We start from the raw sequence: 26,394 nt of genomic DNA, 5'->3' as shown, positions 1-26,394 counted from the left end.
AGTACCGGTACCGAAAAAAAGAAGATTTATTCATAACACACATGAAAAGACCCAGGAAAACCGAGTTAACGATAAAAAAGATAACAAAATAACGCTGAAAACCGATAAAAACCATGAAAACCATACATTTCACACCTGAGCCTCAACTCTCGCAGCCCGGTACCAAACGACTCACGGACCGGTACCGGTCCGAGGCCCGCGGGTTGGGGACCGCTGTTGTAAGGTAAAGACCTTACAATAATACATGACACCGTAGGAAAAAAATGGTAAAAATAACAAAATTAGTGAAGATTGATCCATGTTTCACACTGACGTAACTTATTGGAAGATGTCACAAGACTTTAAACTTAACCATAACATAGATCTGCATACACAGTGTTTTAATGGCATAGATAAGATAAACATTTATGAATGAACTTGTATAGAAAGTGTTTCGAGTAAACAGTATCTAACACTTCTACATTCTTTAAAAAAAAGTATGCTTGATTTAACTTTCAAATAACCAATGAACCAGTCCATCAGCTCAAAGCTTTTGCACATTACTGCATTTTTGTCATAATTAGTGGTAATATTGAATGATGATGAAATGCTCTGTACTCATATAATTACAAATATGGGAAAATATGCTCACTTTACTTTTGCTATCAATGACTTGGCTCTATTAACAGGTTGTACCACATATTATATGGGCAAGAGTATGAGGCCACAACTCTTAACTGGCATCAGCACAAAAAGTGTACATCAGGAGCTTCATGTCACTGGTTTCCATTAATGTTTCATTCTTGTCAGACAGAAACAGAAACAAACAGCACATGTTGTAGTATAGTGCCACTGAAGTTTAATATAATAACATACTGTAGTTCCAAATGCTGCACTGTTCACTGTTACAGCAGGATCACCAGATGAAGAAACACTGTCAGACTTCAACAAATGCTAAGCAGTCAAATCATTTCAGGTATAACCGTCTATATTTAGTGGTTAATGTGAGAATCGCAGGTAGATATTCTCAGAATCTGCAGCACAATCCACAGACACCAGAATTGCAGCAGCCGCAGCAAAAGCGACACTTGATGCCACGCTTCTGTCTGTGGTACGGCATCTGTGTGAAAGAGGACAAGAGCAGAGAGTTTATCTTCAGCAGTAAGTCACTTCATTCTCTCTATTTTTACGTAAAGCTGTGAGTGCAGAGTCTATTTTAAACATCTGCCTGCATTTGAGAGATCTCACAATAACTGTCTGAATTCATTTATTGAATTAAACACACCAGCCATGAGTCAGCTGATACCTCCTGATGTTCAGCAGCTGGACTGTCATTGTTCACAGCCTCTTGTAGCTCTTGCAGTTCTCGTATCTGTAGAGAAAGAAAACAGATCTTAGCATCTTCACAACAAATTCATGCAGAAGAAGCACATTACATGAATTTAAAAGAGTCTGTTACCTCAGCAAATGTGGCAGAGCTCTGCTGAATGCAAATACAGATGAGTGCAACGGCCACTGCAACTAACTGAACGTCTTCATCTTCAGGAGGTTTGAGTAGTTTAAGGTGGTCAGATCCTTTGACTCTCTCGTTGACTCTTGTCAGCTCCTTTGTGATGGTTGACTGAGGGAAAAGGTGCTGGTATTTATACTCATTTGTTCCACTGCTGCCTCGTCACTCAGAGTAGTGTTTCCCAACCACTGTGCCGCGGCACATAGGTGTGCCGTGGAAGATTAACTGGTTCCAGCTGATTAGTACTCTAAGGCAGTGTTTCCCAACCTTTTGGAGCCAAAGGACATATTTCACATCAGAAAAATCACACGGCACACCACCAAACGTCACTTACGCTGATTGCTTAGAGTATTAATCAGGTGTAACAAGATAATCTTCACCGGCACACCTGATCATTCCTCACGGCACACTTATGTGCCGCGGCACAGTGGTTGGGAAACACTGACTTAGAGTACAGAAACTAATGTCGGGAACACGCTTGCATCAATAGGACTGGGGAAACCCATATATTTAAACATCGGAAGAAAAGGTCAAAGTTCATGCCGACTGAGAAAAGTACAGATTTTCTCATTCCTCAGGAATTTCCCACTCCCAGAATTTCATAGCATAGGAAAATAAGGAATTTTGCAATGTTCCTGAAATCAGGTAGAGTAAGAGCTGTGAGTGACGAGGCAGCAGGGGCCCAAATCAGTATAAATATCAGCACTTCTGCACACATTTACCATCAGACAGAAGGACTCAGCTCACAACAATCATCCAGACCAGGAGAAAGAGTCAAACTTGAGCCTCTCAAAGCCTCCTAAGATGAAGACGTTCAGTGTTGCAGTTGCAGTGGCCGTCGTGCTCACATTCATCTGTGTTCAGCAGAGCTCTGCTGTCCCAGTCACTGAAGTAAGAACTTGACTTTAACCAAGTGTATTAGCTTACCAGCTGCAAATGTTTGTTTCAATGCTACAATGTGGTTTCTACTGCACTCAATTCATTAGCAGGAGCAGGAGCTGGAGGAGCCAATGAGCATGGACTATCCAGCAGCAGCACATGAGGAGGCATCAGTGGACTCATGGAAGGTAAGTAACACTAACTGAATGAATGTGGCCAAATTACTTCAGCTAAATGAAAGTGTTTGTTAGAGCAGGTGAAAATAAAGAGCAGTGATGCTGCTGCAGATGAACTCTGTGCTCATTAGGGCTGCACGATTTTGCATAAAATGAGAATCACGATTTTTTTGCCTAGAATTGAGATCACGATTCTCTCACGATTTTCTTTTCCAATATAAATATTTATTGCACTTATTAACTGCACATCAACTTCGTAACAGTTGAAACTGAACATAAAAACAATAAATAAAAATAAAAACAATAAATGCCTCACATTTTGTGGTTGCCGCAAAATGTTGTACTGCTTGAAATTCGGTCTCCACCGTTGCTCGACACTGTGTGTATAGAGCAGGTAGTGCAACAATAGAAAAATAGTTGCGGGACGGCACTGTGTAGCGTTTGTCTAGGGTGTTGATCATTTTCCTAAATCCCTCGTTCTGCAGTGTTGATATATCTTTGGTCAGGTGATAAGTAATAGCCTCCGTAATTTCTTTGAGCCTGCGGGAGTTCGACGTGTATAGGGAAGCGCTGTATAAGGTTCCCGTTATTGATGTTTGGGTGGTTGACCGGCACAAATTTTCTCCTGTTACTTTCTCGTCATCCCTGACGTGTTCTCCGATGTTTTTTCCCTGCCAATTTGATCATCACGGCACAGCTTCTGTATCACGTGGTATAAGGCTCCGCCCATGTCATTTGTTGAGCAGGAAGGGTGAGCGCTTGTTTTCATGCAGATTACGTCCCGGATCAAAATGCGGTACAGGGCTCGCAAAATTTCAAAATCTCTGGTAGCCCTTCGGGCAGGGACTCTTCAGTTTTTGGTAGCCCCAAATAAATTTAAGTAGCCCAAATAAAAAAATAGAGCAATTTTTTGATTGATGTTTTGTTTCCTGTTTTGTTTCCGTTACAATATTATACATTAAAGTATAATATTGTAACGGAAACAAAACATTAATCAAAAAATTGTTGAAACACAAATTACAACATTGTATAAAAATTACAATCATCAACTCAAATACTTGGTTCTAATTGAACAGAAATTTCTATGAACTTGTAAGAACTGTGTAGAACATGAATCAGTCTGTGTCAGATCCTGAATCTGAAATTTCCACTGAAGTCAAGGGTAAGGGGTAAGTGGAACCAAGATCGAGGCCATTTGCTTTTTGAAGTTTGCAAAGACTGCTAAATTTTGCCAGTGGTAGTTCACTCTTTGCAACATAGTACGCTGTTCTAAACAGATTTTTCAGGTTTATTTTCAGTATGTTATTTGCAATTGGTGTTTGTTCTGGGAAAGATATTGCAGACTGAGCAATAATGCATTTCTTGCATTTCTCATGGGTTCTAATGGGGGTCTTTCTTAAAATTACTGGTCCCAGTAACAAAGTCGCTTGTCGACTCAGAAATCGAGGGAAAAGCAACAACACACCCGGCAGAACATTATGTTATTTACAAGGGTGCACATAAGTGGTCCGCATGTGCACATTCGCTGTCAAAATAAAAGACGCGCACCAGATAAGAAGTTGCAACGCGTGTTTGCGTACATATAAAAGGCACTGTTTTTGTCCGCTAGAGTGGGATTTTCACGGCACATTCTGCACCACATCTCTGTGCGTTCATCATTTGTTTGAAGCCAGCTCACCTCCTGCAACCACTTTTCAGAGAATACGCGCTTCTTTTGTGGTTCGGACTTCTTCTGACATTTCTTTGGAGGTGGAGGAACACCAAAGTAATTGCTTAAAGGAGCTTCTTCGACATCTTTAAGAGTTCTAAACAAATGTCTGTCCTTCTCCAGAAAATCTTATGTACTCAAACGCCCGTTGCAACTTCTTATCTTGTGCGCGTTTTTTATTTTGACAGCGAATGCGCACCTGCGGACCATTTATGTGCAGCCCTGGTTATTTAGCTTGTCATATTGCAGCCACAGAAATTCTTTTGTCCATGAAACTATAAAGCTGCACTTTCTTTTTGCCTTATAGTCTGATTTGTCATAACTTTTCCGTTTTGTGGTAAGCTTTCCTTTGGCTGTCACTTCTTCACCCTGACCTGTCTTATTTAGCTCAGCAGAACTAAAATATATATCCTGCTGCTTTTACACACGCACTCACATAGCGCTCAGCGATTCTCTGCGCGATCAACCTCTCACATGTTTAAGCTTGCTGCGGGAGATTTCACTTGTCATGTTTGCACAGTAAGCTAACGACTGATAAGACGATGTCAGAGGAATTGTTGCGCAAATAATCGTCACTCACCAATCAGTGCTGCCGCTCTCTACACACCGTTCGCGCAATCGCAAAGTGAAAGCAAAAAACAAGCGCACATTCAAACGCGATTTCAGTATGTCACATATTGGCAGTGGCTCATCGATGCCAATGACATAATTACTCACCTACATTTCCGAAAGAATGCAAAAGCATTGACATATATTTTTCCTTCCTATGATATCCCGATGGGCAGGGCTGAGATAGATTTTGGTAGCCCGACTGGAAAAATCGGTAGCCCGGGACGTCGGGCTAGCGATTTGCGAGCCCTGCGGTACAATCGTCGTCGTCGTCTTTTTTTTTTTTTTTTTTTTTTTAAATCGTTGTCATTTGGAAATGAGATCGCACATAAGTATGAATCGAGATCGCGATTTTCTAACGATTAATCGTGCAGCCCTAGTGCTCATGTCTCTTGTGTTTCCCACAGATGCTGTATAACAGCAGACACAAGCGTGGCATCAAGTGTCGCTTTTGCTGTGGCTGCTGCACCCCCGGTATCTGTGGAGTTTGCTGCAGGTTCTGAGGATTCCTGCTCCCACAACCACTCAGTATTAACAAACTGTATGTCACAGACAATGTGTGAGATTATACTGTTTTAGTCACATTGTGTCCTCAGTTACTGCCTCAACTACATGCTTGTATTACACAGTTTATCACAATAAACTTTATGGTCATTTAGATATAATGTGCAGGTGGTTACATATGGTTAAAATGATTCAAATGCAGTAAGTATACACGTTTTTCATATAAATATAGTCCATAACTTGATTTGGTCTGTAGCCCACATAATTAAACACTTTAGTTACATAAAACATGTGAGTTTTGATGTTATGTACTGTATAGCCTGTATAATAAATAAATATGTAGCCCAATAAGTATAAAATCCAGAAAGCTACACAACATGGGGCGGTTCATTTACAAACACAGGTCTAACTTGAGTTTCACACAGTTTTTTGTTAGAAAATAATCAAATTGTTAAATGCTTATGTAACACCCGTCCCACAGAGGGGCCCTGGGTTCCTGTTGTTACTTTCCTACTGATACTCCCTTTTTAATGCTTATGGTACAAAATATGCAATAAAACTACACTATATGGAAATAAAATCACACACAAGCAGGTCAATTATAAAGTTAACTCCACTTTAGTGAATGATTAATTAATAACACAAAAGAAAATAAGTAAAATCAATAAAGTTTGTTAAACAATGGTATGGTATCTACTTCAACAGAAACAAAATCATCAAATAATATTGTGGGCCCACACGCACTCTCACCAACACACACACACACACACACACACACCTCAAGTGCTACAGTCTTTCTGCTAGCAAACCCCTCGTTGCAGGCCTGAGTCGTGGCTCGGGTGCGTTGGGACCTAAAACAATATGGTCGCTTCACTTGTTGCCAAGCAGTAAAATAAAAAGCACGTGCAAACAGTACTCACACCTCCAGGCAGTTCAAGGGGATAGCAGGGGGAAACTGGGTCAAGGCTACCAGCAGGCCGCGGCAGCAGCACTCAGTCGTCCTCTCCACGTGCTCCCACGTGAACACATAACTTCAGCACACCAGTAGAAGGGACCTCTCTGACACGCCAGCAAGACGTCCGTCTCCTCCTACTGAATCACACAACCCCGCTAAATGCCAATTCACATGAGATAACATTCAATCTTAGCATTAGCTTAATTAATAAAACAGAGCAGAACAAGATCTTAGCGAATATGCTAGCGGCTATGTTAGCAGTTATGCTAGCGGCTAACCGCGGTTAGCAGTTAGTCCATTTTACACAATAACATATGGTACAAGTGTCAGACAAAATTCACATTTACCTCACAGTAGGGTACAACAGCTTTTCACTCCAGTTAACTATCCGTCAATCCGAAAATATGTCTGTCGCCCTTCTATGAACTCTGCGTTCACTCGACACTGTTCAGCTCTCGTCTCTCTCGCTTCCTGCAGAGTGCACAGCTCCCCACCCACCCCCTCTACCTGAGACTACTTCAGGGTTCACTGGAGCTGTAGTACGTATCAATACCGTATCAAAAATAATGACATAAACCTCAAAATACAAATAAAAAGGTTGTGCATTTAACTGACACACATCACATACCTTACAGGCATTTGTATACACATTATTGAACACAGTGAACATTTGCATTTAACTATCAATATAAATGAACTATTTAAATAAATTACCTATTTATATAGCCAGGGCTACACTTAAAGTACACAAAATGTCAGAAATCTGCACTGTCATGAACAAAAATTTAAACCTAATTTTTCGTGATTTGTTGGATTAACCCTCTGAGGTCTGAATCCCAGGCTGTGCACATCAACATCACAGATTTGTACAAATAAAGTTTATAACAAAGACATGTTAAATATTAAGCACTGAAAACAGCTTGGTTGTTGTTGTTTGGAACGTCATTTAATGCATGTTGTTTGGTTGCCATAGTGATGCCTTGATGCTAAAATGACATCACAGCATTTAAACATGTTTTGGATGAAAACATCAGCATATGAAAACAGAACTGAAGAGACACTGCAACCAAAGCAGACGACTAGTGAAATTTCTACGTTTCCCTGAGGATTAACTGCTCTGCAATTTACCAAGAACTAAAGTAAGCTCAGATTTCAGTTTATAAACTTAAGATCATTTACTTAAATATAAAGCCTGATTTTCCTGCTGGCCAGGACAGTATTTATGTACTTTACATTGTGAGAAACTGAGGCTACGTCCACATGTACACGGCTATGTTTGAAGCTTTGTCTATGCATTTGGGCCTCTCGTCCACACCTAAACAGCATATTGAGTCACTGAAAGGTGAGATTTTTAAAAACTCCTGCCAGGGTGGAGATTTTTGAAAAGTACGTTTTTGTGTTTATGTGTGGACGAGGAAAACGGAGATTTACTCAGGCAATGTCAAAAGTGTGCGCCGTTTTTGACGTCACGCTGTGGCCACGTTATTGTTTACATCAGATCAATTTCTACAATGGCTGATGTAGACAAAATACTGTTGCTGTTAATCTTAGTAATTTACAAAAAATTACATTTATGTATGCTATATGCATTTTGTCAAAAAAAGCAAATTCGCTGAACATTCTGAGTTGAGGTTTAATGATCATTGTTGTTTTGTGTTCCTTGTAGTCAAAATGAATGGAAGAGGAGATGAATCACAAAATAACCGTAATGGTAAGCACATGTACTCAGTCTTGAAATTGATGAAAAACTGATTTTCAGCAGATATTTATGAATGCTAATTAAAAGATAAAATGATCTTGCAGGCCGACAGGTTAACCCAGAAAATCTTCCAAGTGGAGATCAGGAACCAGCTTATGAACCAGTTTATGAAGCAGCTTATGAACCTGTTGGTGGATTCTGGGGTTTACTGAACAGTCTTCATCGTGCTCTCTATAATATCTATTTTTCGAGGCTGAATGAGCTGTTAGATGAATTAGAGGAACAATATGATGTCTTTGACATTGATAATCTCAATGACGGCAATGTTAACAATGTAAACATTAACAATATTAATGTGAGAGACAATAATGCCAATGTTGACAACAATGAACTGGATGATGATCATAATGATGTTGTTGTCGACATTGAAAATGATGATTCTGATGAGGCATTTGAAGACTGTGAGGATGTTCACCAGTACATCCCAGAAGAGGATCCTCAGCCAGGTGTATCCAGGAGGAGGCCTAGAGAGATGGATGAAGAAGATCTGGAACCAAACAAAAGATTCAGATGGAGCGAGGAGTTTTCTGATGACGACTCTGACTTCATCTCTGCCTGTGACACTGATAGCGAGGGCTGTCCTCATGCTGGTAATATTGCTGATGAGGACATCAATCAGCAGGTACCAGAAGAAGAACAGCTGCCTGTTGGATCCACGAAAAGGTCCAGAAAGGAAGATGGAGATGAAGAAGAGCCTAATAGCAAAAAGTCCAGGCTTGCAAACTCCGAGAGCAGTAGTGATGAACTTTTTGAAGACGCACTTGAAGAGCTTGACAACCATGAAACTGGAGGCTCGAGGAAGCGGTCCCGAGAGGATTTTGAGGAAGAAGAGGAAAACTCGCATGTTTGCAAATTTCGGAGGTGTTCAGATGAGTCCACCAGCACCAGTGATGACAACTAACACTATTCCGACGGCGTTTTCAGTATCCTTTTAGTAGGCTGATGGCCTACTCATGTGACCCTGAATCTTCCTTGCAGGCTGCAATAAGCTGGGCATACACTGTGCGATTTCTTCAGTCGCGTTATTCAGCTCCTGCTCAAACTGTCCGATTGACTCGCAGGGGCTAGAAGTTCGTAGGTCACGATGCAGGGTCTCACACTATACGGCCCGATGCTCTGTGCGACCTGAGTGCTCACACTGTGCGTCCATAGCACGAAGGTTAAAACACAAAATCTTACACTATTTTCACGGTTGTTGCAGTCGCGATAATTTTGTGAGGTCACGTCGAAAAGGCTCTGATGACCTTGCCAAAGTTCTACAAGTCGTGCCTCCATCGCTTGTGTCCGGATCACACGTCGCACTGCCGTGCTGTTCCGTCTTTTCGCTTTTATTTCTGTGTTTGCGCGTGCGCAGTGTGAGACGCTGCGTTGACACCCTCACGATGGCCGACAGGATTTCAAACAGGTTTGATTTCCTTACGACCAAACGATTGATGATTGGGAGCTGGTCGTGAGGTGTTAATCGCTTCTCGTTACCCCATTTATACGATGCACGACACGTGATTAAGGCCAAACTCGGGCCGATCCCCAAAACGGTCGCACGACTGAAAAATCGGCTCAAAATGGGCCAAAAATCGCACAGTATATGCCCAGCATTAGGCTGCCGGGGGATTCCCATCATGCACTGGGTGTTTCTTCTTCACCCTCTATGTGTTAATAGACCTCTCTGTGCTGAATTGTACTTGTTTTTAACCTCTGTCTCTCTTCCACAGCATGTTTTTATCCTGTTTTCCTTGCCCCTTCCCAACCGGTCGCAGCAGATGGCCGCCCCTCCCTGAGCCTGGTTCTGCTGGAGGTTTCTTCCTGTTAAAAGGGAGTTTTTCCTTCCCACTGTCGCCAAAGTGCTTGCTCATAGGGGGTCATTTGATTGTTGGGTTTTTCTTTGTAAGTATACCTTACAATATAAAGCGCCTTGAGGAGACTGTTGCTGTCATTTGGCGCTCTATAAATAAAATTGAATTGAATTGAAAATTGAATGGATGTCACTGTGTAGAGATATTCCCTCCATAGAAGGCTTAGACCCAAATGCAGATTCAATGCACATGGTTAAACTATTTATAAGACTTTGTTTAAAGAGAGGGAATGGAGAACGTGGCTAGAGCTAGGAGTGTCAGCAGAGAGCAGGAACCAGAGGAAAAGCTATCAAGAGACTGATCACCTGGGTCGTGATGGGAACAATCCAACGGGAATTCTCCATCCATCAGTCAGCGTGATGCCTAAAACTTTATTCAGATGTAAATATATTACATTTTTAAATAAAGATCATTGAATATGAAAAAAATCATCAGTGTTTTTAATGACACTGCATTTCATTCATGTGTCTCTATTGGACAGTGTTGTAGAAGTTACAGGAGATAGGAATCAGTTCCAGCTTGGCCTGATGTTTGATCACGTTTGGTTGTACTGGCTTTGAGCCTGCTTGTGATACGCTACATCCACATGATGCAGCTACTCGAGCTTTTTTGAAGTGTCGTGAAATATTTTTGCTTACATGTTCTGCAGAACTGATGCAGCGCACATATAGTACAGATCAATGTTCCCTCTAAGCTGCGCACGTGCGCAATTGCGCACTGCTGGCACGGTCTCTGCGCACAGAAAATCTGTGTTGCGCACAAAAAAAATTAACCTGAATTGAAATTAAAATTAATACTTTAACAATCCTGTTTTGCAGTGTTAGTCAGTGAGTGACTGGCTGCTCCCATATTGTATTAGAACGATGCCACCTTATCCCATAGTCCAGCCAATAATGCGATTTACATTCGTATATACGCAGCTAATCAACGTGGTTGACAGGCTATGACAGCGTCCTTATGTGCTGACACCGGTCTTTTAGCTGGCAAAGCGGCGTGGCTGATGTGGAGTGAAGCCACGTTAATGACAACGTGTCATCTCCAACCATTGGAGATGTGAGCAGGACAGACGGAACAATTGACGGAAAAAGTGTGGACTTTATACCAGTTTTTAAATTGTGTTGATAGGCCACGTAAAACCAGAGTTGTGATAAAAACAATATATGCAATGTTTGGTTTTCTTCCTGAATACTATCGTTATTTATATTTACTGCGGAATAAACGGTAAAAACGGCGTTTTATAAGAAAAAAGGCTCCAAAGCACTCTCCACTCTCCGTGAGCAAAAACAAACTCCACCCCCCTCTCCCTTTCCTATTTGTCCAAAAAAGTACCATGTCGACCAATCAAAAAATGATATGGCAACGTGGCATCTAGTTGTTAAGAAACGGGGGGAACTTTTAGGAGTGACGGCGGTGCTTTGATATGTGAGACATTTGCACGTTTAGCACAAATCTTGTGTAGTTAGTGTGTAGTGTAGTTTTGTTGTGTGTGTCAGAACAATGAGGCGAGTACTGAATGTTACAGGTGTTACAGGAGTGATACATCTCCTGTTGTCAGGCCTGCAGGTATCAGGCTGTTGTTCTCCTTTATCTCATAGGGGACAGAAATTATTTTTTCGAGTGGCACAAATAATTTGTGTGGCATCAAATTTGATGCAGAACAGCTGATTGTTCTGTAAATAGTTTGAAATGTTTATTTAAAAATGCCTTGGCTGCATTTTTAAAAAAAAAATAGCCGCAAAAATCTTTGTTGTTTGCCAAACTGAGTTACTTTTTTGAAGAAGTAACCATATAATTAATTGCCCAGCATTGGTCATTATATACTGTATTTTGCAGACAGAGAGTTACAGGACTCTCTCCCAGACCACAGACTCATAATACAAGTCAGAGTTTTTTTTTAAAAAGAAAGAAAGTTGTGTTTTCAAAATTGAAGTTCAAGTTATTTTTACTTCCAATAGTGTTAACATACTACACAGGTCAATGACTAGATTTTTTTTACATTTTCATTGTAAGTGGGCTAAATCAGTTAATTAAAAGTAGTCTAACATAAATGTAAATGCTGTAATTTGATTATTTTAATAAACCATGTAACTTGGATGGATTAGATGCCGGCGCGACCACAGTGCACACGTCTGATGTCGCTCACAGTGGTCCAAGGGATCGCTCAGGGAGTTTGTATGTTCGCTCAGACACGTGAAAAATTAGAGGGAACATTGGTACAGATATTATCTGAAACGGCATTATACAGTGTTACACCTAATTTATAGTTTCACCACAGTGCAACATCCCTCAGTATTGTTGAGATGTGTTCTATTATTATGTCCAGTATCAAATTTCTGCTGTACGCAAATCTTTCTATTCTCTCTTTTTCTTCTATGTGAGGGATTCCTGCATTAATCATGCAGCCTAGAAACTTCATATGCACACTGATAGGTTTGTAGCTTAACCCGATTCGCTGGAACGTTGAAGACAATGTAATTACACAGCAAAGCAAGACATGAGTAGGCAAAGTTCTTTATGTTTCCGTGCACGGGGAGGCCTGTCTGGAGCCAAGTGTCGTTCCACCCACTTGACCTCCGTCAGACTCTCAGCCAGGTTCCCCATAGAACTCCTTTTATTGTGGTTACATGAATATGCATAGGGTCATTAACATATAACATCTTACATAGGTATACATGTGAACAAAGAATACCCTGTGTGTGTGTGTGTGTGTGTGTGTGTGTGTGTGTGTGTGTGTGGGGTCAAAGCATGACCCATATATGACTTCCCTAAACCTGTTCATCTAAACAAAAGGCACCTAGGCTACGTTCACACTGCAGGTCTTAATGCTCAATTCCGATTTTTTGATCAAATCCGATTTTTTTGTCTGCTTGTTCACACTACACATAAAATGCGACATCAAACGCGCTCTAGTGTGAACGCTCAAAGCGGCCCGCATGCGCAAAAGAAGATGTCACACACAACTCGCTCTGTTTAGACCCAGAGCAAACAATATTGTTTGACTGATTGCCCTTAATATAAAGACTTCGGACTTTATGTTTCCAAATTTTTGCTTTAAGTTATTTTGTTATTTACATAATAATGTAGATGACCTAACAATGATCCGTTTTGCTGTTTTAGAGGAGCGGTGCTTCAAAGGATAGTTGCAGATTTCTGTCAGAATCTGCAGAAAATACAGTAAAAATAAAATGTTCACATTTCTCCAACGTGGTCTTCCTAACAGTTTCACCGGATGGCAAGAAACCGTTCGCGATGTCCTATCGGGCGCTTCTCCGGCGCTGATAATTGGCGTCTGTCTTGTGTCAGTGACGTAAAAGACGGATTTAATGCGACTTGACCGTTCACACAGCAGTCGCTTTCTAAAACATCGGATATGTATCGGATTCAGTACCACATACGAAAGTGACCCAGATCGGATTTGAAAATATCGGATTTGTGCCGTTCACACTGTCATACCGTGATCGGATATGAGTCGCATAGGGTCAAAAAAATCGGATTTGATGCGCTTTCGCCTGCAGTGTGAACGTAGCCTTAGACTACAACACGTTTATCCTACCATAAAACAATAAAACAAGGTACGACCTCTCCCATGCTCCCAGAGTGTGGGTGTGAAAGCCAGAACACTCTGTAATGCACACAAAGCCTTTTACAGCCTACTGAAGATCACACATCCTATCACTACACAATCGATTATACACCTCTAAGCATATATGGTTAAATATTCCTAAGCATAAATGACAATCAACATTACAAAAACCTAACATTCCCCCCTTTGACAGTTATGCTAGAAAAGTACCCAGTTATGATCACCTCATGTCTGACAGTGTCAAGGCAAACATTTTTATACTCAGCATATGTCAACGTACACAGTCTGACAAATATATTAGAAGTTATCCAAGTTCTCATCCAATGGTAAACTGCATCCTACGAGCAAACAAATGAATTGTTAATGGTCAAAAGAGAAATTAACATTTTCAAGATCACTCCAGCTTGGTGGTGCTCCTCCGCAAGACATGTAAATCACACGTCTCTCTGCAGAGTGGTTTAAGTTCTGCAGGGCGTCATAAATGTCTCTTCCAGTTGTTTCCATCACTGTTCATAGGACCAGAGTCCAAATGTATGTAGAATAGACATTCAAACATACCAGTTGAGTTTGTTGTTTGTCAACATGGGTCTCAGCTATTGTGAAAGCTGCAGACCTCTTCAGCACTCTAGTTTTATGGCCTCTACCAACCTCCATCACCTCACTTCAGGCCTCCTTGTCCTGTGGGGGATACATATCCTCCATTGTCCATCCTCTGCAGGAAAACCCTCTGTGGAAAGGGTGCTGGATCCAGTTATCTTACTGCTGTTATGATCCCAGCAGTCTTCAGTGTGTCATCGTATGCACAGTACAGTGACACAGCATTAGGTGATGTTCATAGGAAACTGCTGTCATCACCACCATAGCTTCTGGTTCCCGTGCTTTTCACAGAATTATGATGCCATCCTTGGACTCCCTCTGCGCTGTCGTTGGAGCTTGGCACGCTCCCCTCATCCTTCAGGTGCCCGCCTGTTGTCCACAATCTCCTCTGTTGGCCTCTGGAAAGCCCCCTTGGCACAGCTCTCATTCCAACGCAGCTTCGTGGTCCTTGCTGTGGCTGTGGAATCTGATCTCATGATGGGCCCCAAACAGCTCGACCTTTGACCTCAACCACTGCCTGGGCTGTCAGCTATGCCTGGAATGGGTTTGCTTCTCACTGGGCCTCCGAAGATTTCTCAGGAGATTCCTTTCAGCAACACTCTGACTGCTACACCTGTATTTCCTTGCTAGGAGGAAAAACTTATATCTGGAAAGCATGTAAACCATCATCAAACCACATTCTTTAGTTCAGTGAGCTTCATTTATGGACCATCAAAGCCTCATCTGAACATGGATGCACCACTTTACATAGGTTTAATACCCGTAAATGAACTGTTAATCACACAAATCACACAAAAATCATAAAAAACATAGTTTAGAAAACATAGTTTCATGTAATTCATGTAATTCTGGACCCTTCCCTCTTGACGCATGGACACTCCCATGAGTCAACTCATCAAACCTAGATTCCTGTCCTAAAGAAAAAGGTTAGCTAGATCACGTCCCAGGCAACATCGGCATCTCCTCTGGAGCAGCTCCGTAACCCTGCAATAAAAGATGTTAGCGTGTTTTGCATATTAAGTTTGCTTAAAACCCGGCTCCGCCAGGAGCCTGCATACACACCATCATGGCCTGGAAAACAAGATCTGGAAGTGAAATCAAACTTCACACTTATAAACAATTGTATCATAAGAGTAATAAAGCATTCGGCATCAACAGGACAAGTATCATGTGCAGGTTTTCTCAAATTAGAAAAATACAATTATTGCGATAATTTGCCTCAGACACGGATCATCCCATGTACTCAGTTAACATTAATGTAATCGGTGACTTCCCTTAAGCAAAGTCACTCCACGTATTTAACACTAGGAGCTCAGTAGTGGCCAGCTAATGAGCCCCATATTAAACTATTCCATAAACACTGCATCTCTTATTTACTTTCTCATGTGACTTGTCCGTCTCTGCTGAATCCTCTACATGCACTCTTAGAAAAAACAAACATTAACAACACACATGGACAGTCCTGGTGGTCAGGCACAGGTCGACAGGTTCCAGAGGTGCTATAAAAGGTCCTAAAGTTAAGCCTGCTGTAAAAGGAATGACACTGGTTTCAACACAGGATGTGTTTCACGCTATTTTCACTTCTCCCCCATAATATTCAACATTTTCCCAAGAACACAGTGTAATAGCATAATCAACATATAGCCTGTAAACACAGTTCCCTTTACTCATAAACCCAGTACTCCTGTAGTAAAAGAACATTAACCATTAGTGTGTCCTGCTGTAACTCACATAATCAAACACATGATTAACTCTCTGCTGTAGAAAAGAAATGTAAATGTTAACGCTGCGCACAAGCCCATGAACAACACACCCCTGATAGATTCACAAACACAGAAAGTGGCATCTAAAAGTTTAAATCGTCACGCAACCTAGGATGCTGCTGTCATCGTCCTGCTCCTGTAAAAAGAAACACACATAGATTCATCCGCACCTTTGTCAGGTGGGGGTTAACTTCGCACCGTCGTGTTACATCAGTAAAGTCTTGTCAGCTTTTATCAGCTTTTACCAGTCAGTCAGGTTTTTTTTCTCTTCCACTCATTCATTCATTCATTCATTCATTCATTCTTTCTTTGCTGATACTGGAATCCATCGTCGCGTTCCGTTTGCACCCTCAGCAAAATGACGTCATTTCAAAAAGAAAAGAAGAATTTAGATCGGATTACCTCGCTGAATCCTTTTTTGGGCAGGGACCTATTTTCTAATTGTCCCAAATAAGTGACTTTCTCCTGAGCCCATTTTAATGGAGAAGCCCACTTGCAACAGTTTTCTCGACGACGTGTCGTATTCTGTTGTAATCGTGCAGATCTGCTCAAACAGGGCTCATCAAACAAAACTTTCAGTGCACTGTGAAAGTATCAAAATAAAAAGGCCTCGTTAAGTCATGACACACGCTCCTCATCTCAGGAGGGTAAATCATACTATTGGCATGATTTATCATACCATCATACTAATTGGCAGGCTCAACTTCACAACAAAAGAAAAATCATCAGCTAGATTAATTCCAAACCAACCATCAGCCGCACAACACACAACATAACCCTAATATGTTATTAGATATGAGTTTAATCCCCAGGTCTGTGCTTTTCACTCATTTAGGCCACAGACCCATCTTATTCAGTTTTTCATTTTCCCCGTCATCATGAAACATGTGACATGTTGTCATGCATTTCACAAAAGAAGTTTGTTCTTATGTATTCAGAGTTGTGTATCTGGGTGCAGGATTCACTCGCACATCACAACAGGAAACTCAGTGTTTTAGAGTCTCCACTCTAACACACTCCAACACATCCCATTCACTCCTGCTAGAATTCAATCACCTTTCATTAATCTAAGAACCATCAACTAATTTGCATATCGGCTATTAACCCACCAAGTTGACAGGACAACAGAAATGCATGTTGAAAATATTATCACAAAAATAGAATTTCCCCCATACAGTAAATTACTTGTGCTGCATCAATCAAGCAGAAAGCATCTCCCAATTTACTATATTAACAACTAAATTTATTGTCTGATCACTGGTTGGTCAAACCAGAATCTTTTTTTTTTTCACAAAAATTAAACTGTTGTCCTGTAACCTAGAGAGTTAACTGTCAGCATTGGATAAATTCAGCATTTGATAACAAGTGTCTGCTAAATTGACACTATTTTAACACTGATGAGAGAGAAGCTGATTTTCATTGCATGTGTGTTTGTTATTAGGCAGGTTTAATGGATATGTCTGGAGCTGGATCTCCAGCAGGGCATGTTCTTAAAGCTGCCTTTCCTACACACTTCTCTGCTATTAATTGATCCTTTCTTAACTAATGTGCTATGAGTCCACTGGTCTTTGCATCACACCAGGTGATAAACAGACTCACATGCTCAAGATGGTGTCTAATCTTCATGAGCTCTCTTGTGTTTGTGTTAGTAGGGTTAATGCATGTTCTGCTTGTGTGTCTGATTTTGTATATGTTTCTTTTTGCAGCGTTTCAGATCCCTTCATAATTTTCCAACTTAAGCAGTCAGTTTTCTGTTTCCCAGGTTTGCTAACCCAAATTTTGATTTCCTACATTAAACAACAGCACTCTCTGTGTTCTCACCCCCTCTCACTCTGTTGTCCTCTCCCACTTCAACAGTCCAACAGCCGGCAGTTCTTCTTCAGCTTTGTCCTGCGTTCCACTGTCTCTTCTTGCCATTTTACTCAGAAAGTGGCAAATGTCAAACTCCAACAGTCTCCTCAGTTCTCCTCAAACGTTCTTTTCGCAAGCACAGTGAAGTTGCAGCTTGTTGGAGAAACAGTGACATTCATCCAGTCAGTCAGGATGGTGGTTTGCTCTTCTTCTACGATGCTGTTTGTCCACACTGCTGCTGCTTGCTGGGTCTCTCTGCTCAGGACTTTGCTGCTGTCTCTTTATCTGCCATGTTATTTTTCTTTGGAACTGCATTCCTTGTCTTCAGGGAAGAGTGAGAGCTCGCTTGTGAGGTTGAGGGACACATGGTGCTGTAAATAAGTTAGCCAGAAACTTGGCCTGAAGGTTTCCAATGATGTTAAACTATAACTTTCTTCCGACCGCTGCATGTGGAAAATTGATTCAGGTCTGCTTTTCATCTGAAAGTGACAAAACTAAGACATTTTTCATTATTATTATCACTGCTTAACCGACACACATCTCTCTCTCTTTTTTTTGAACTCTCCTTTCTTAAAAGCAGAAAATGAGATTGTAGTTGTTCTTGGCTGATAAACACAAAACCTTTTTCCTATAATTATTTCTCATCTACAATGTAAATTTTGTCTCTTTTTTTTCTCTTTACAATAGCTGGTGACCTGCAGAATCACCGCTCTCACAATTAGAGACAATTACTTTTACACAGCGCACACACACACTGCGACGTCAGGCACATTCACACTCACTTTTTCATCTGCTTAAATAAACTATATGGCTGATGATATGTGCCATGGTGATCCATAAGTATGATCATAAGTTTATTTAATTATTTTTCAACCCATCAAAACAAATAAACAAAAACATGATGCTGATGCTATGAACACTCTACACACGAGTCAAGACACAGGAAAACTGCTGCGCATCTGAAAGACGAAGCTGAACTCACGGATACGCTACATACTGGAGTTATCATAGTTCTGTTTCCCTTTCTTTGATGAGTTCTCAGCAGCTCCTGATCTGACAATGTGTAGCTTGCTCATCAGCTCAGAAGAGACCGCAACACAACCTCACACAGTGGTTGCGTGCTTTGCCCACAGTGGCAAAGTCTTGCACTTTCAGCTTCTCCATCATGTAGTTTTCAGCTGCTTTACACAGGGTTCAGCATAATAGTTGTCTTCACAGGTGTGCTCTATATCTCAACAATGGCTCATAATAAGACGACAGTCTTTCAAACAGGTCAAGTGCCTCTATGCACGTCATTACTTTAAATATTTGCCTATTTTACTTCATCTCATATGTCATTGTACTGAATTTGAGCAACCCTAAGCTTAATGCAGATTGCTTTTAACACTTATCCACCTCAATTAAATCTGTGGTCTGGAGCACGGCTGTTGTTGATCAGGGCAAGCTAAAAAAATAATCTAAACATGTGTGTGTATTGGCAGTTTTGACGGGTACTAATCATTTATTACAGGTGGGGTTACTCAGGCTTGCGCTTAGGACACTCTCTAGCATAGTGACCCCTTTCTCTACATGCATAGCATTTCTCCTTCCTTCTGTCACGTTCCCACCTAAATCCCCGCGGGCCTTCACCTCTCTTATTTCTGCCCCTATTCAGCCCTCTTCCAGTCTGTCCCTGGAAAATGATTTTATCTGCTAGGGAAGCGGCGACTGCAGAGTTTTGTGACTTCTTCTGTGTTTCTTTAATTCCTTCCTGTGCACAGCGGGTGCAGTTAATGCATGTGAAGGACCGGTCAGAGTTATGATTAACATTTTGCTTCCTAATGAAATCAGCAATGGGTGGGTGAAAGCCATTCACCAGAGCATAGCTTAACTGCTGCTGATGTGGGCTGGCCTTCTCTGCACGCTCTTCAAGGCTGCTGTGTTTTCTGAAAACTTCCAACATTTGAGATTCTCCCACGACCAGTTTACGCTCATGACAATTATGAGAATATAAATGGCTCGCGCTGCCGGGAGTGAATTCTTGCATGAATGTGTCATCTCCCTGTGAGGCAGTCCTACTTGCTCGGGAACCCATGATAACAACAACAACCGTGTCACAGACCGCGCCTGCTCCGCAGTCATTCACACAAACACAGCAACACTCTTTTGGGACCCTAACGCAGTCACGCGACTCAAAACCCAGTCAAGGGACGCTTGGGACACAAACCCAGGGCGATTTCAAAACCGGACACTCACCGGACACTTGGGCCCTTGAGCGATTTTACCAAAACCTCTCTTTCGGGACCCTAACCCAGTTTTGCGGCTATAGAGTCGCTCTCTCAACTTACTCGGCGTTGCTTAGCGTGTAATATCAGCCTCGGATCCTGCCGATCGTCATTCGTCGAGAAGAGAAAACAGACAGCTAATCCACGGACACAATGACAAATTCTCACGTCTCGCTGATGTCAGGGTTCTCTCCTCGGTGAATGCCGACTCCAGGGATCCGGCTCGGAGGACCAATTAATGACAGGTTTGTAGCTTAACCCGATTCGCTGGAACGTTGAAGACAATGTAATTACACAGCAAAGCAAGACACGAGTAGGCAAAGTTCTTTATGTTCCCGTGCACGGGGAGGCCTGTCTGGAGCCAAGTGTCGTTCCACCCACGTGACCTCCGTCAGACTCTCAGCCAGGTTCCCCATAGCACTCCTGTGGTTACATGAATATGCATAGGATCATTAACATATAACATATAACATTAACATACATAGGTATACATGTGAACAAAGAATACCCTGTGTGTGTGTGTGTGTGTGTGTGTGTGTGTGTGTGTGTGTGTGTGTGTGTGTGGGGTCAAAGCATGACCCATATATGACTTCCCTAAACCTGCTGGCCTGGAAGTCCAGCAGTTCATCTAAACAAAAGGCACCTAGACTACAACACGTTTATCCTACCATAAAACAATAAAACAAGGTACGACCTCTCCCATGCTCCCAGAGTGTGGGTGTGAAAGCCAGAACACTCTGTAATGCACACAAAGCCTTTTACAGCCTACTGAAGATCACACATCCTATCACTACACAATCGATTATACACCTCCAAGCATATATGGTTAAATATTCCTAAGCATAAATGACAATCAACATTACAAAAACCTAACACACACTGTGAAAACACCTCCAAATGAATTCAGTGAAAGGTTGTCAAGATAAGGTCATCTAAAACATTTATGAATGAACTTGTATAGAAAGTGTTTCGAGTAAACAGTATCTAACACTTCTACATTCTTTAAAAAAAAAAAAAGTATGCTTGATTTAACTTTCTAATAACCAATGAACCAGTCCATCAGCTCAAAGCTTTTGTACATTACTGCATTTTTGTCATAATTAGTGGTAATATTGAATGATGATGAAATGCTCTGTACTCATATAATTACAAATATGGGAAAATATGCTCACTTTACTTTTGCTATCAATGACTTGGCTCTATTAACAGTTTGTACCACATACTATATGGGCAAGAGTATGAGGCCACAACTCTTAACTGGCATCAGCACAAAAAGTGTACATCAGGAGCTTCATGTCACTGGTTTCCATTAATGTTTCATTCTTGTCAGACAGAAACAGAAACAAACAGCACATGTTGTAGTATAGTGCCACTGAAGTTTAATATAATAACATACTGTAGTTCCAAATGCTGCACTGTTCACTGTTACAGCAGGATCACCAGATGAAGAAACACAGTCAGACTTTAACAAATGCTAAGCAGTCAAATCATTTCAGGTATAACCGTCTATATTTAGTGGTTAATGTGAGAATCGCAGGTAGATATTCTCAGAATCTGCAGCACAATCCACAGACACCAGAATTGCAGCAGCCGCAGCAAAAGCGACACTTGATGCCACGCTTCTGTCTGTGGTACGGCATCTGTGTGAAAGAGGACAAGAGCAGAGAGTTTATCTTCAGCCGTAAGTCACTTCATTCTCTCTATTTTTACGTAAAGCTGTGAGTGCAGAGTCTATTTTAAACATCTGCCTGCATTTGAGAGATCTCACAATAACTGTCTGAATTCATTTATTGAATTAAACACACCAGCCATGAGTCAGCTGATACCTCCTGATGTTCAGCAGCTGGACCGTCATTGTTCACAGCCTCTTGTAGCTCTTGCAGTTCTCGTATCTGTAGAGAAAGAAAACAGATCTTAGCATCTTCACAACAAATTCATGCAGAAGAAGCACATTACATGAATTTAAGAGTCTGTTACCTCAGCAAATGTGGCAGAGCTCTGCTGAATGCAAATACAGATGAGTGCAACGGCCACTGCAACTAACTGAACGTCTTCATCTTCAGGAGGTTTGAGTGGTTTAAGGTGGTCAGATCCTTTGACTCTCTCGTTGACTCTTGTCAGCTCCTTTGTGATGGTTGACTGAGGGAAAAGGTGCTGGTATTTATACTCATTTGCTCCACTGCTGCCTCGTCACTCAGAGTACAGAAACTACTGTCGGGAACACGCTTGCATCAATAGGACTGGGAAAACCCATATATTTAAACATCGGAAGAAAAGGTCAAAGTTCATGCCGACTGAGAAAGGTACAGATTTTCTCATTCCTCAGGAATTTCCCATTCCCAGAATTTCATAGCATAGGAAAATAAGGAATTTTGCAATGTTCCTGAAATCAGGTAGAGTAAGAGCTGTGAGTGACGAGGCAGCAGGGGCCCAAATCAGTATAAATATCAGCACTTCTGCACACATTTACCATCAGACAGAAGGACTCAGCTCACAACAATCATCCAGACCAGGAGAAAGAGTCAAACTTGAGCCTCTCAAAGCCTCCTAAGATGAAGACGTTCAGTGTTGCAGTTGCAGTGGCCGTCGTGCTCACATTCATCTGTGTTCAGCAGAGCTCTGCTGTCCCAGTCACTGAAGTAAGAACTTGACTTTAACCAAGTGTATTAGCTTACAAGCTGCAAATGTTTGTTTCAATGCTACAATGTGGTTTCTACTGCACTCAATTCATTAGCAGGAGCAGGAGCTGGAGGAGCCAATGAGCATGGACTATCCAGCAGCAGCACATGAGGAGGCATCAGTGGACTCATGGAAGGTAAGTAACACTAACTGAATGAATGTGGCCAAATTACTTCAGCTAAATGAAAGTGTTTGTTAGAGCAGGTGAAAATAAAGAGCAGTGATGCTGCTGCAGATGAACTCTGTGCTCATGTCTCTTGTGTTTCCCACAGATGCTGTATAACAGCAGACACAAGCGTGGCATCAAGTGTCGCTTTTGCTGTGGCTGCTGCACCCCCGGTATCTGTGGAGTTTGCTGCAGGTTCTGAGGATTCCTGCTCCCACAACCACTCAGTATTAACAAACTGTATGTCACAGACAATGTGTGAGATTATACTGTTTTAGTCACATTGTGTCCTCAGTTACTGCCTCAACTACATGCTTGCATTACACAGTTTATCAGAATAAACTTTAAGGTCATTTAGATATAATGTGCATTTTTGTTGTTATTTTAAATGTAGACTTTTCCTTTGTTACATTTGTAAAACTGACTGTTATCCATCCATCCAGCCATCCATCTATTTTCAGAACTACTTTCTGGTTGGTCGGTACAGGGTATACTCTAGACCAGGGGTATTCAACTAAAATTTGAGGAGGTCCAGCTGGAGAAAATCTTCTCAAGCAGAGGTCCGGGACATCATAATGTCTAACTTGCGTTATGACTGTGATACAGAAGCAGCCTATTTTTTTTTTATCAATATATAAGTTTAAGTTTATATGTAAAAATATAAGTTTAAAAAATTTCAACAAAATTTATTGTTAACACTGAAACACACAGTGGGCCTACATTCGATATAGCGCTGCAGTTTAAAATGAATTAGAGAAAATAAATAAAATGGCTAAATTGTGCATCTTAAAACAAAGTGCTTAATTTCAGAAAAAATAGCAGCAGCTTGAGTTTCCCTTTTTCTTTATCTTTCACATCTCGACTTAACAGTCTCAATACATTTTTCAACAGATAACATCAAAACATCTTAACAATTTTACAGTTTCTCTTTCTTTCGCTCTTATATTCCACTTCCCCACTTTCTGTTGTTCAATGAGAGAATTGAGCTTTAGTTTGACCTACCAGGATTTTAAACCTGGGCTGGAATGGTGTCAGGGCCATTCTCATACACATGTGTAGGTGCTCATTGGTGAGCCTGGAACGATCTTTAGTTTTTATTATGTTCATTGTGGAGAAAGCTGCCTCGCAGCTGTATGTTCAGCCAAACATGGTCAAGATGTAAAGGGCTACTTTCCTCAGATTTGGGAAAGCTGTCTCAGAGACCATTTGGAGCTAGAAAGTGTCAGGTTCAGTTCTTTCAAACTGCTCTTTCAGGGCCACATCTGCTTGGAGATCAACCAGTTGCATCTGGAGAGGCCCAGCATTTGCCCACTTGAAGTGCTATGTGACTTCCTTTAAGAACCCTCTGACATCAGTGGTGAGAAATGTGTTCTTTATGAACATGGTGAGGTGCTGTCCAAAGCTATCAAAACCTTTGCTGAAGTTTTCAATCAGCTTATCAACAAAGTCAACAAAAGAGACACATCTCTCTGTCCCTGAACCTGTCCATTCACTGTTGAGAAGTGTACATAGTCTCCTCGCAGATCTTCTTTGAACACTTCAAGTTTCCTCTGAAAGGAGCGACAGCTGTCATCAGTTCACACATCGAATTGTCTTTCCCCTGCAGCTTAAAATTCAGTTCATTCAGGTGTAAAGTGATATCAACACAAAAGGCCACAATATCCGTGTTTTTCTCATCATTTAAAAAGAGAGAAAAGTTTGTTGCTTTCTGACTTTTCAGCTCTTCCAAGAAAGCTGCTGCTTCACTTCTGATGGACCAAAATCTCCAAAAACGTCGGAGCACTTTTGCAAATATGCGATGTCTTGATAAACCAAGCAGATATTTGATGTTTACACAGTTACTTTCTCGCCTGAAAATGTTAACGTTTATTTAGTGACCCACAAAGATTAATAAGAGTAATATTAAAACTTAGTAGTGGCCGCCATTGTTGGAAACTGGAATTGGCTGGGCCGCGGTATGAATTCTGGGATATGGTGGGCCACGAAGAATACACCCGACCCATCCTTCAAATCTGGGGAAAAGGAGGACGCATTTGTTGGCCGGATTCGGAGGAGTCCACGAATTGGGACAGCCTTCGTCCGACGCTGTGACATAATCGGTATACAAGAAGATGATGCAGCCTACGTGCATTCAGCGTTGCGATCGCCTTGAATGCACAGATTTGATTGGCTAAGTAGCGTCACGTGGGTGGCTTAACTCGCACACAATTGGTTTGTTTATTCCCTGGTCTATTAATACAAGGTAACGTTACCGCTTAAAATTGAATCGCCTGTCACAATTAAAAGTAATTTAATATTTTGTTAACTATGGTTTCGAGTCAGTATAGGATGGCGTCTGGGTCCGGACTCGGACTCCGGTCCGCCTGTTAGTGACCCCTGCTCTAGACCATGAGTCTCAAACTCAAATGAGCTGTCATATTGCTTTCATAAAAAATCATTTTTTTTATTTTTAAAGAACTTACTTTAACATTGCACTCAGCAACAAACAAATCCTCCCTAACAAAAAAAATTGCCTTTTATTTCTTCATGCCATACAGGCTGCAAGTAGGGGTGCCATGGGCCACAAGTGGCCCCTGCCCTAGACAGTGCTCACACACAGAAAAACAAGCATTCATGCTCACAGTAATCCCTGTGGCTAATTCAAAATGAATGTTTAACCTAACATCCAAGTTTGACAGGAAACCCCAGAGGGAGTCCACACAGACACAAGAAAACATGCAAACCTCACTCAGAAATGCACTAGCCAACCAGTGGATTCAAACCCAGGACCTTCTCACTGTGAGGTGAAAGTGCCAACAGTTAACACTCCAATAGGTTACACTTTTCTATTCTTTATATAGAATGCCGTTTATGCTTTTGTTGTGGTCAGATCTGCATAGTAAGAGTGTTGCTACTTCACTTTGCTTAGGGCAAACACTTTCTCAGTTCTCTCTGTATATTGTCAGAAGATTTCCCATCTCCCTAGAAAGATTGCAACAGAACTTGCATGTTCAGCATTAACCAGCATTCATGCCCATGTCACTTGGAAAGACTATTTTAATGATACACATTTTCAATGATTACTCCAAAATACAGTTCAATTCAATTTTATTTATACACCAAATCACAACAACAGTAGCCTCAAGGCACTTTATATTATAAGGGAGACCCAACAATAATACATAATCTAGTATGTATTGTTGAGTCTGCTTGTAGCCCTATGACAGCTTTGATGGATGGCTGGATGGATGGATAACATTCAGTTTTACAAGTATAACAAAGGAAAAATCGACATTTAAAATGACAACAAAAATGCACATTATACTTAAATAACCTTAAAGTTTATTGTGATAAACTGTGTAATACAAGCATGTAGGTGATGCAGTAACTGAGGACACAATGTGACTAAAACAGTATAATCTCACAGATTGTCTGTGACATACAGTTTGTTAATACTGAGTGGTTCTGGGAGCAGGAATCCTCAGAACAAACAGCAAACTCCACAGATACCGGGGGTGCAAAAGTTTGCAAAACTCCTTATTTTCCTATACTATGAAATTCTGGGAATGGGAAATTCCTG

The 26,394-nt window shown here is 41.2% G+C and overlaps 3 protein-coding genes and 2 long non-coding RNA genes across 12 annotated transcripts; 3 read left to right on the top strand and 2 right to left on the bottom strand.

Annotated features, from left to right (window-relative positions):
* Positions 1-359: 359 nt before the first annotated feature.
* LOC109194331 (uncharacterized) lies at positions 360-6,856 on the bottom strand. Of its 2 annotated transcripts, none has more exons than XR_003222090.1 (4): positions 6,668-6,856; positions 6,144-6,457; positions 1,265-1,351; positions 360-1,099 (listed from the first exon to the last, which is right to left on the bottom strand). It is a non-coding gene; the product is annotated as an uncharacterized LOC109194331 (long non-coding RNA). The 2 variants fall into 2 exon arrangements; XR_003222091.1 differs by having other exon boundaries at positions 6,286-6,457.
* Positions 2,143-5,521, top strand: LOC100534415 (hepcidin). Of its 4 annotated transcripts, none has more exons than XM_025911268.1 (3): positions 2,143-2,380; positions 2,485-2,556; positions 5,269-5,521. In XM_025911268.1, the coding sequence occupies exons 1-3, from the start codon at positions 2,294-2,296 to the stop codon at positions 5,362-5,364; spliced, it is 255 nt and encodes an 84-aa protein (XP_025767053.1). In that variant the 5' UTR covers positions 2,143-2,293; the 3' UTR covers positions 5,365-5,521. The 4 variants fall into 4 exon arrangements, with proteins under 4 accessions (XP_025767053.1, XP_019220569.1, XP_019220568.1 ...); XM_019365024.2 differs by having other exon boundaries at positions 2,148-2,380; positions 2,482-2,556; XM_019365023.2 differs by having other exon boundaries at positions 2,148-2,380; positions 2,479-2,556.
* Positions 6,857-6,874: 18 nt separating the features above from the next.
* Positions 6,875-9,701, top strand: LOC109204254 (putative uncharacterized protein DDB_G0289963). Its single transcript, XM_019365021.2, has 3 exons — positions 6,875-7,459; positions 7,987-8,031; positions 8,124-9,701. The coding sequence occupies exons 2-3, from the start codon at positions 7,992-7,994 to the stop codon at positions 8,978-8,980; spliced, it is 897 nt and encodes a 298-aa protein (XP_019220566.1). The 5' UTR covers positions 6,875-7,459; positions 7,987-7,991; the 3' UTR covers positions 8,981-9,701.
* An 11,751-nt stretch (positions 9,702-21,452) lies between these two features.
* Positions 21,453-22,250, bottom strand: LOC109204258 (uncharacterized). Its single transcript, XR_002063852.2, has 3 exons — positions 21,968-22,250; positions 21,796-21,882; positions 21,453-21,630 (listed from the first exon to the last, which is right to left on the bottom strand). It is a non-coding gene; the product is annotated as an uncharacterized LOC109204258 (long non-coding RNA).
* Positions 22,251-22,382: 132 nt separating this feature from the next.
* LOC109204255 (hepcidin-like) lies at positions 22,383-23,118 on the top strand. Of its 4 annotated transcripts, none has more exons than XM_019365028.2 (3): positions 22,383-22,629; positions 22,734-22,805; positions 22,942-23,118. In XM_019365028.2, the coding sequence occupies exons 1-3, from the start codon at positions 22,543-22,545 to the stop codon at positions 23,035-23,037; spliced, it is 255 nt and encodes an 84-aa protein (XP_019220573.1). In that variant the 5' UTR covers positions 22,383-22,542; the 3' UTR covers positions 23,038-23,118. The 4 variants fall into 4 exon arrangements, with proteins under 4 accessions (XP_019220573.1, XP_019220572.1, XP_019220571.1 ...); XM_019365027.2 differs by having other exon boundaries at positions 22,388-22,629; positions 22,731-22,805; XM_019365026.2 differs by having other exon boundaries at positions 22,388-22,629; positions 22,728-22,805.
* Positions 23,119-26,394: the final 3,276 nt, after the last annotated feature.

Source organism: Oreochromis niloticus, linkage group LG11 (genome assembly GCF_001858045.2).
Source record: "Oreochromis niloticus isolate F11D_XX linkage group LG11, O_niloticus_UMD_NMBU, whole genome shotgun sequence".
NCBI classification, from domain to species: domain Eukaryota; kingdom Metazoa; phylum Chordata; class Actinopteri; order Cichliformes; family Cichlidae; genus Oreochromis; species Oreochromis niloticus.
The sequence above is the reverse complement of the archived record's forward strand: the minus strand, read 5'-3'. Positions and strand labels throughout refer to the sequence as shown.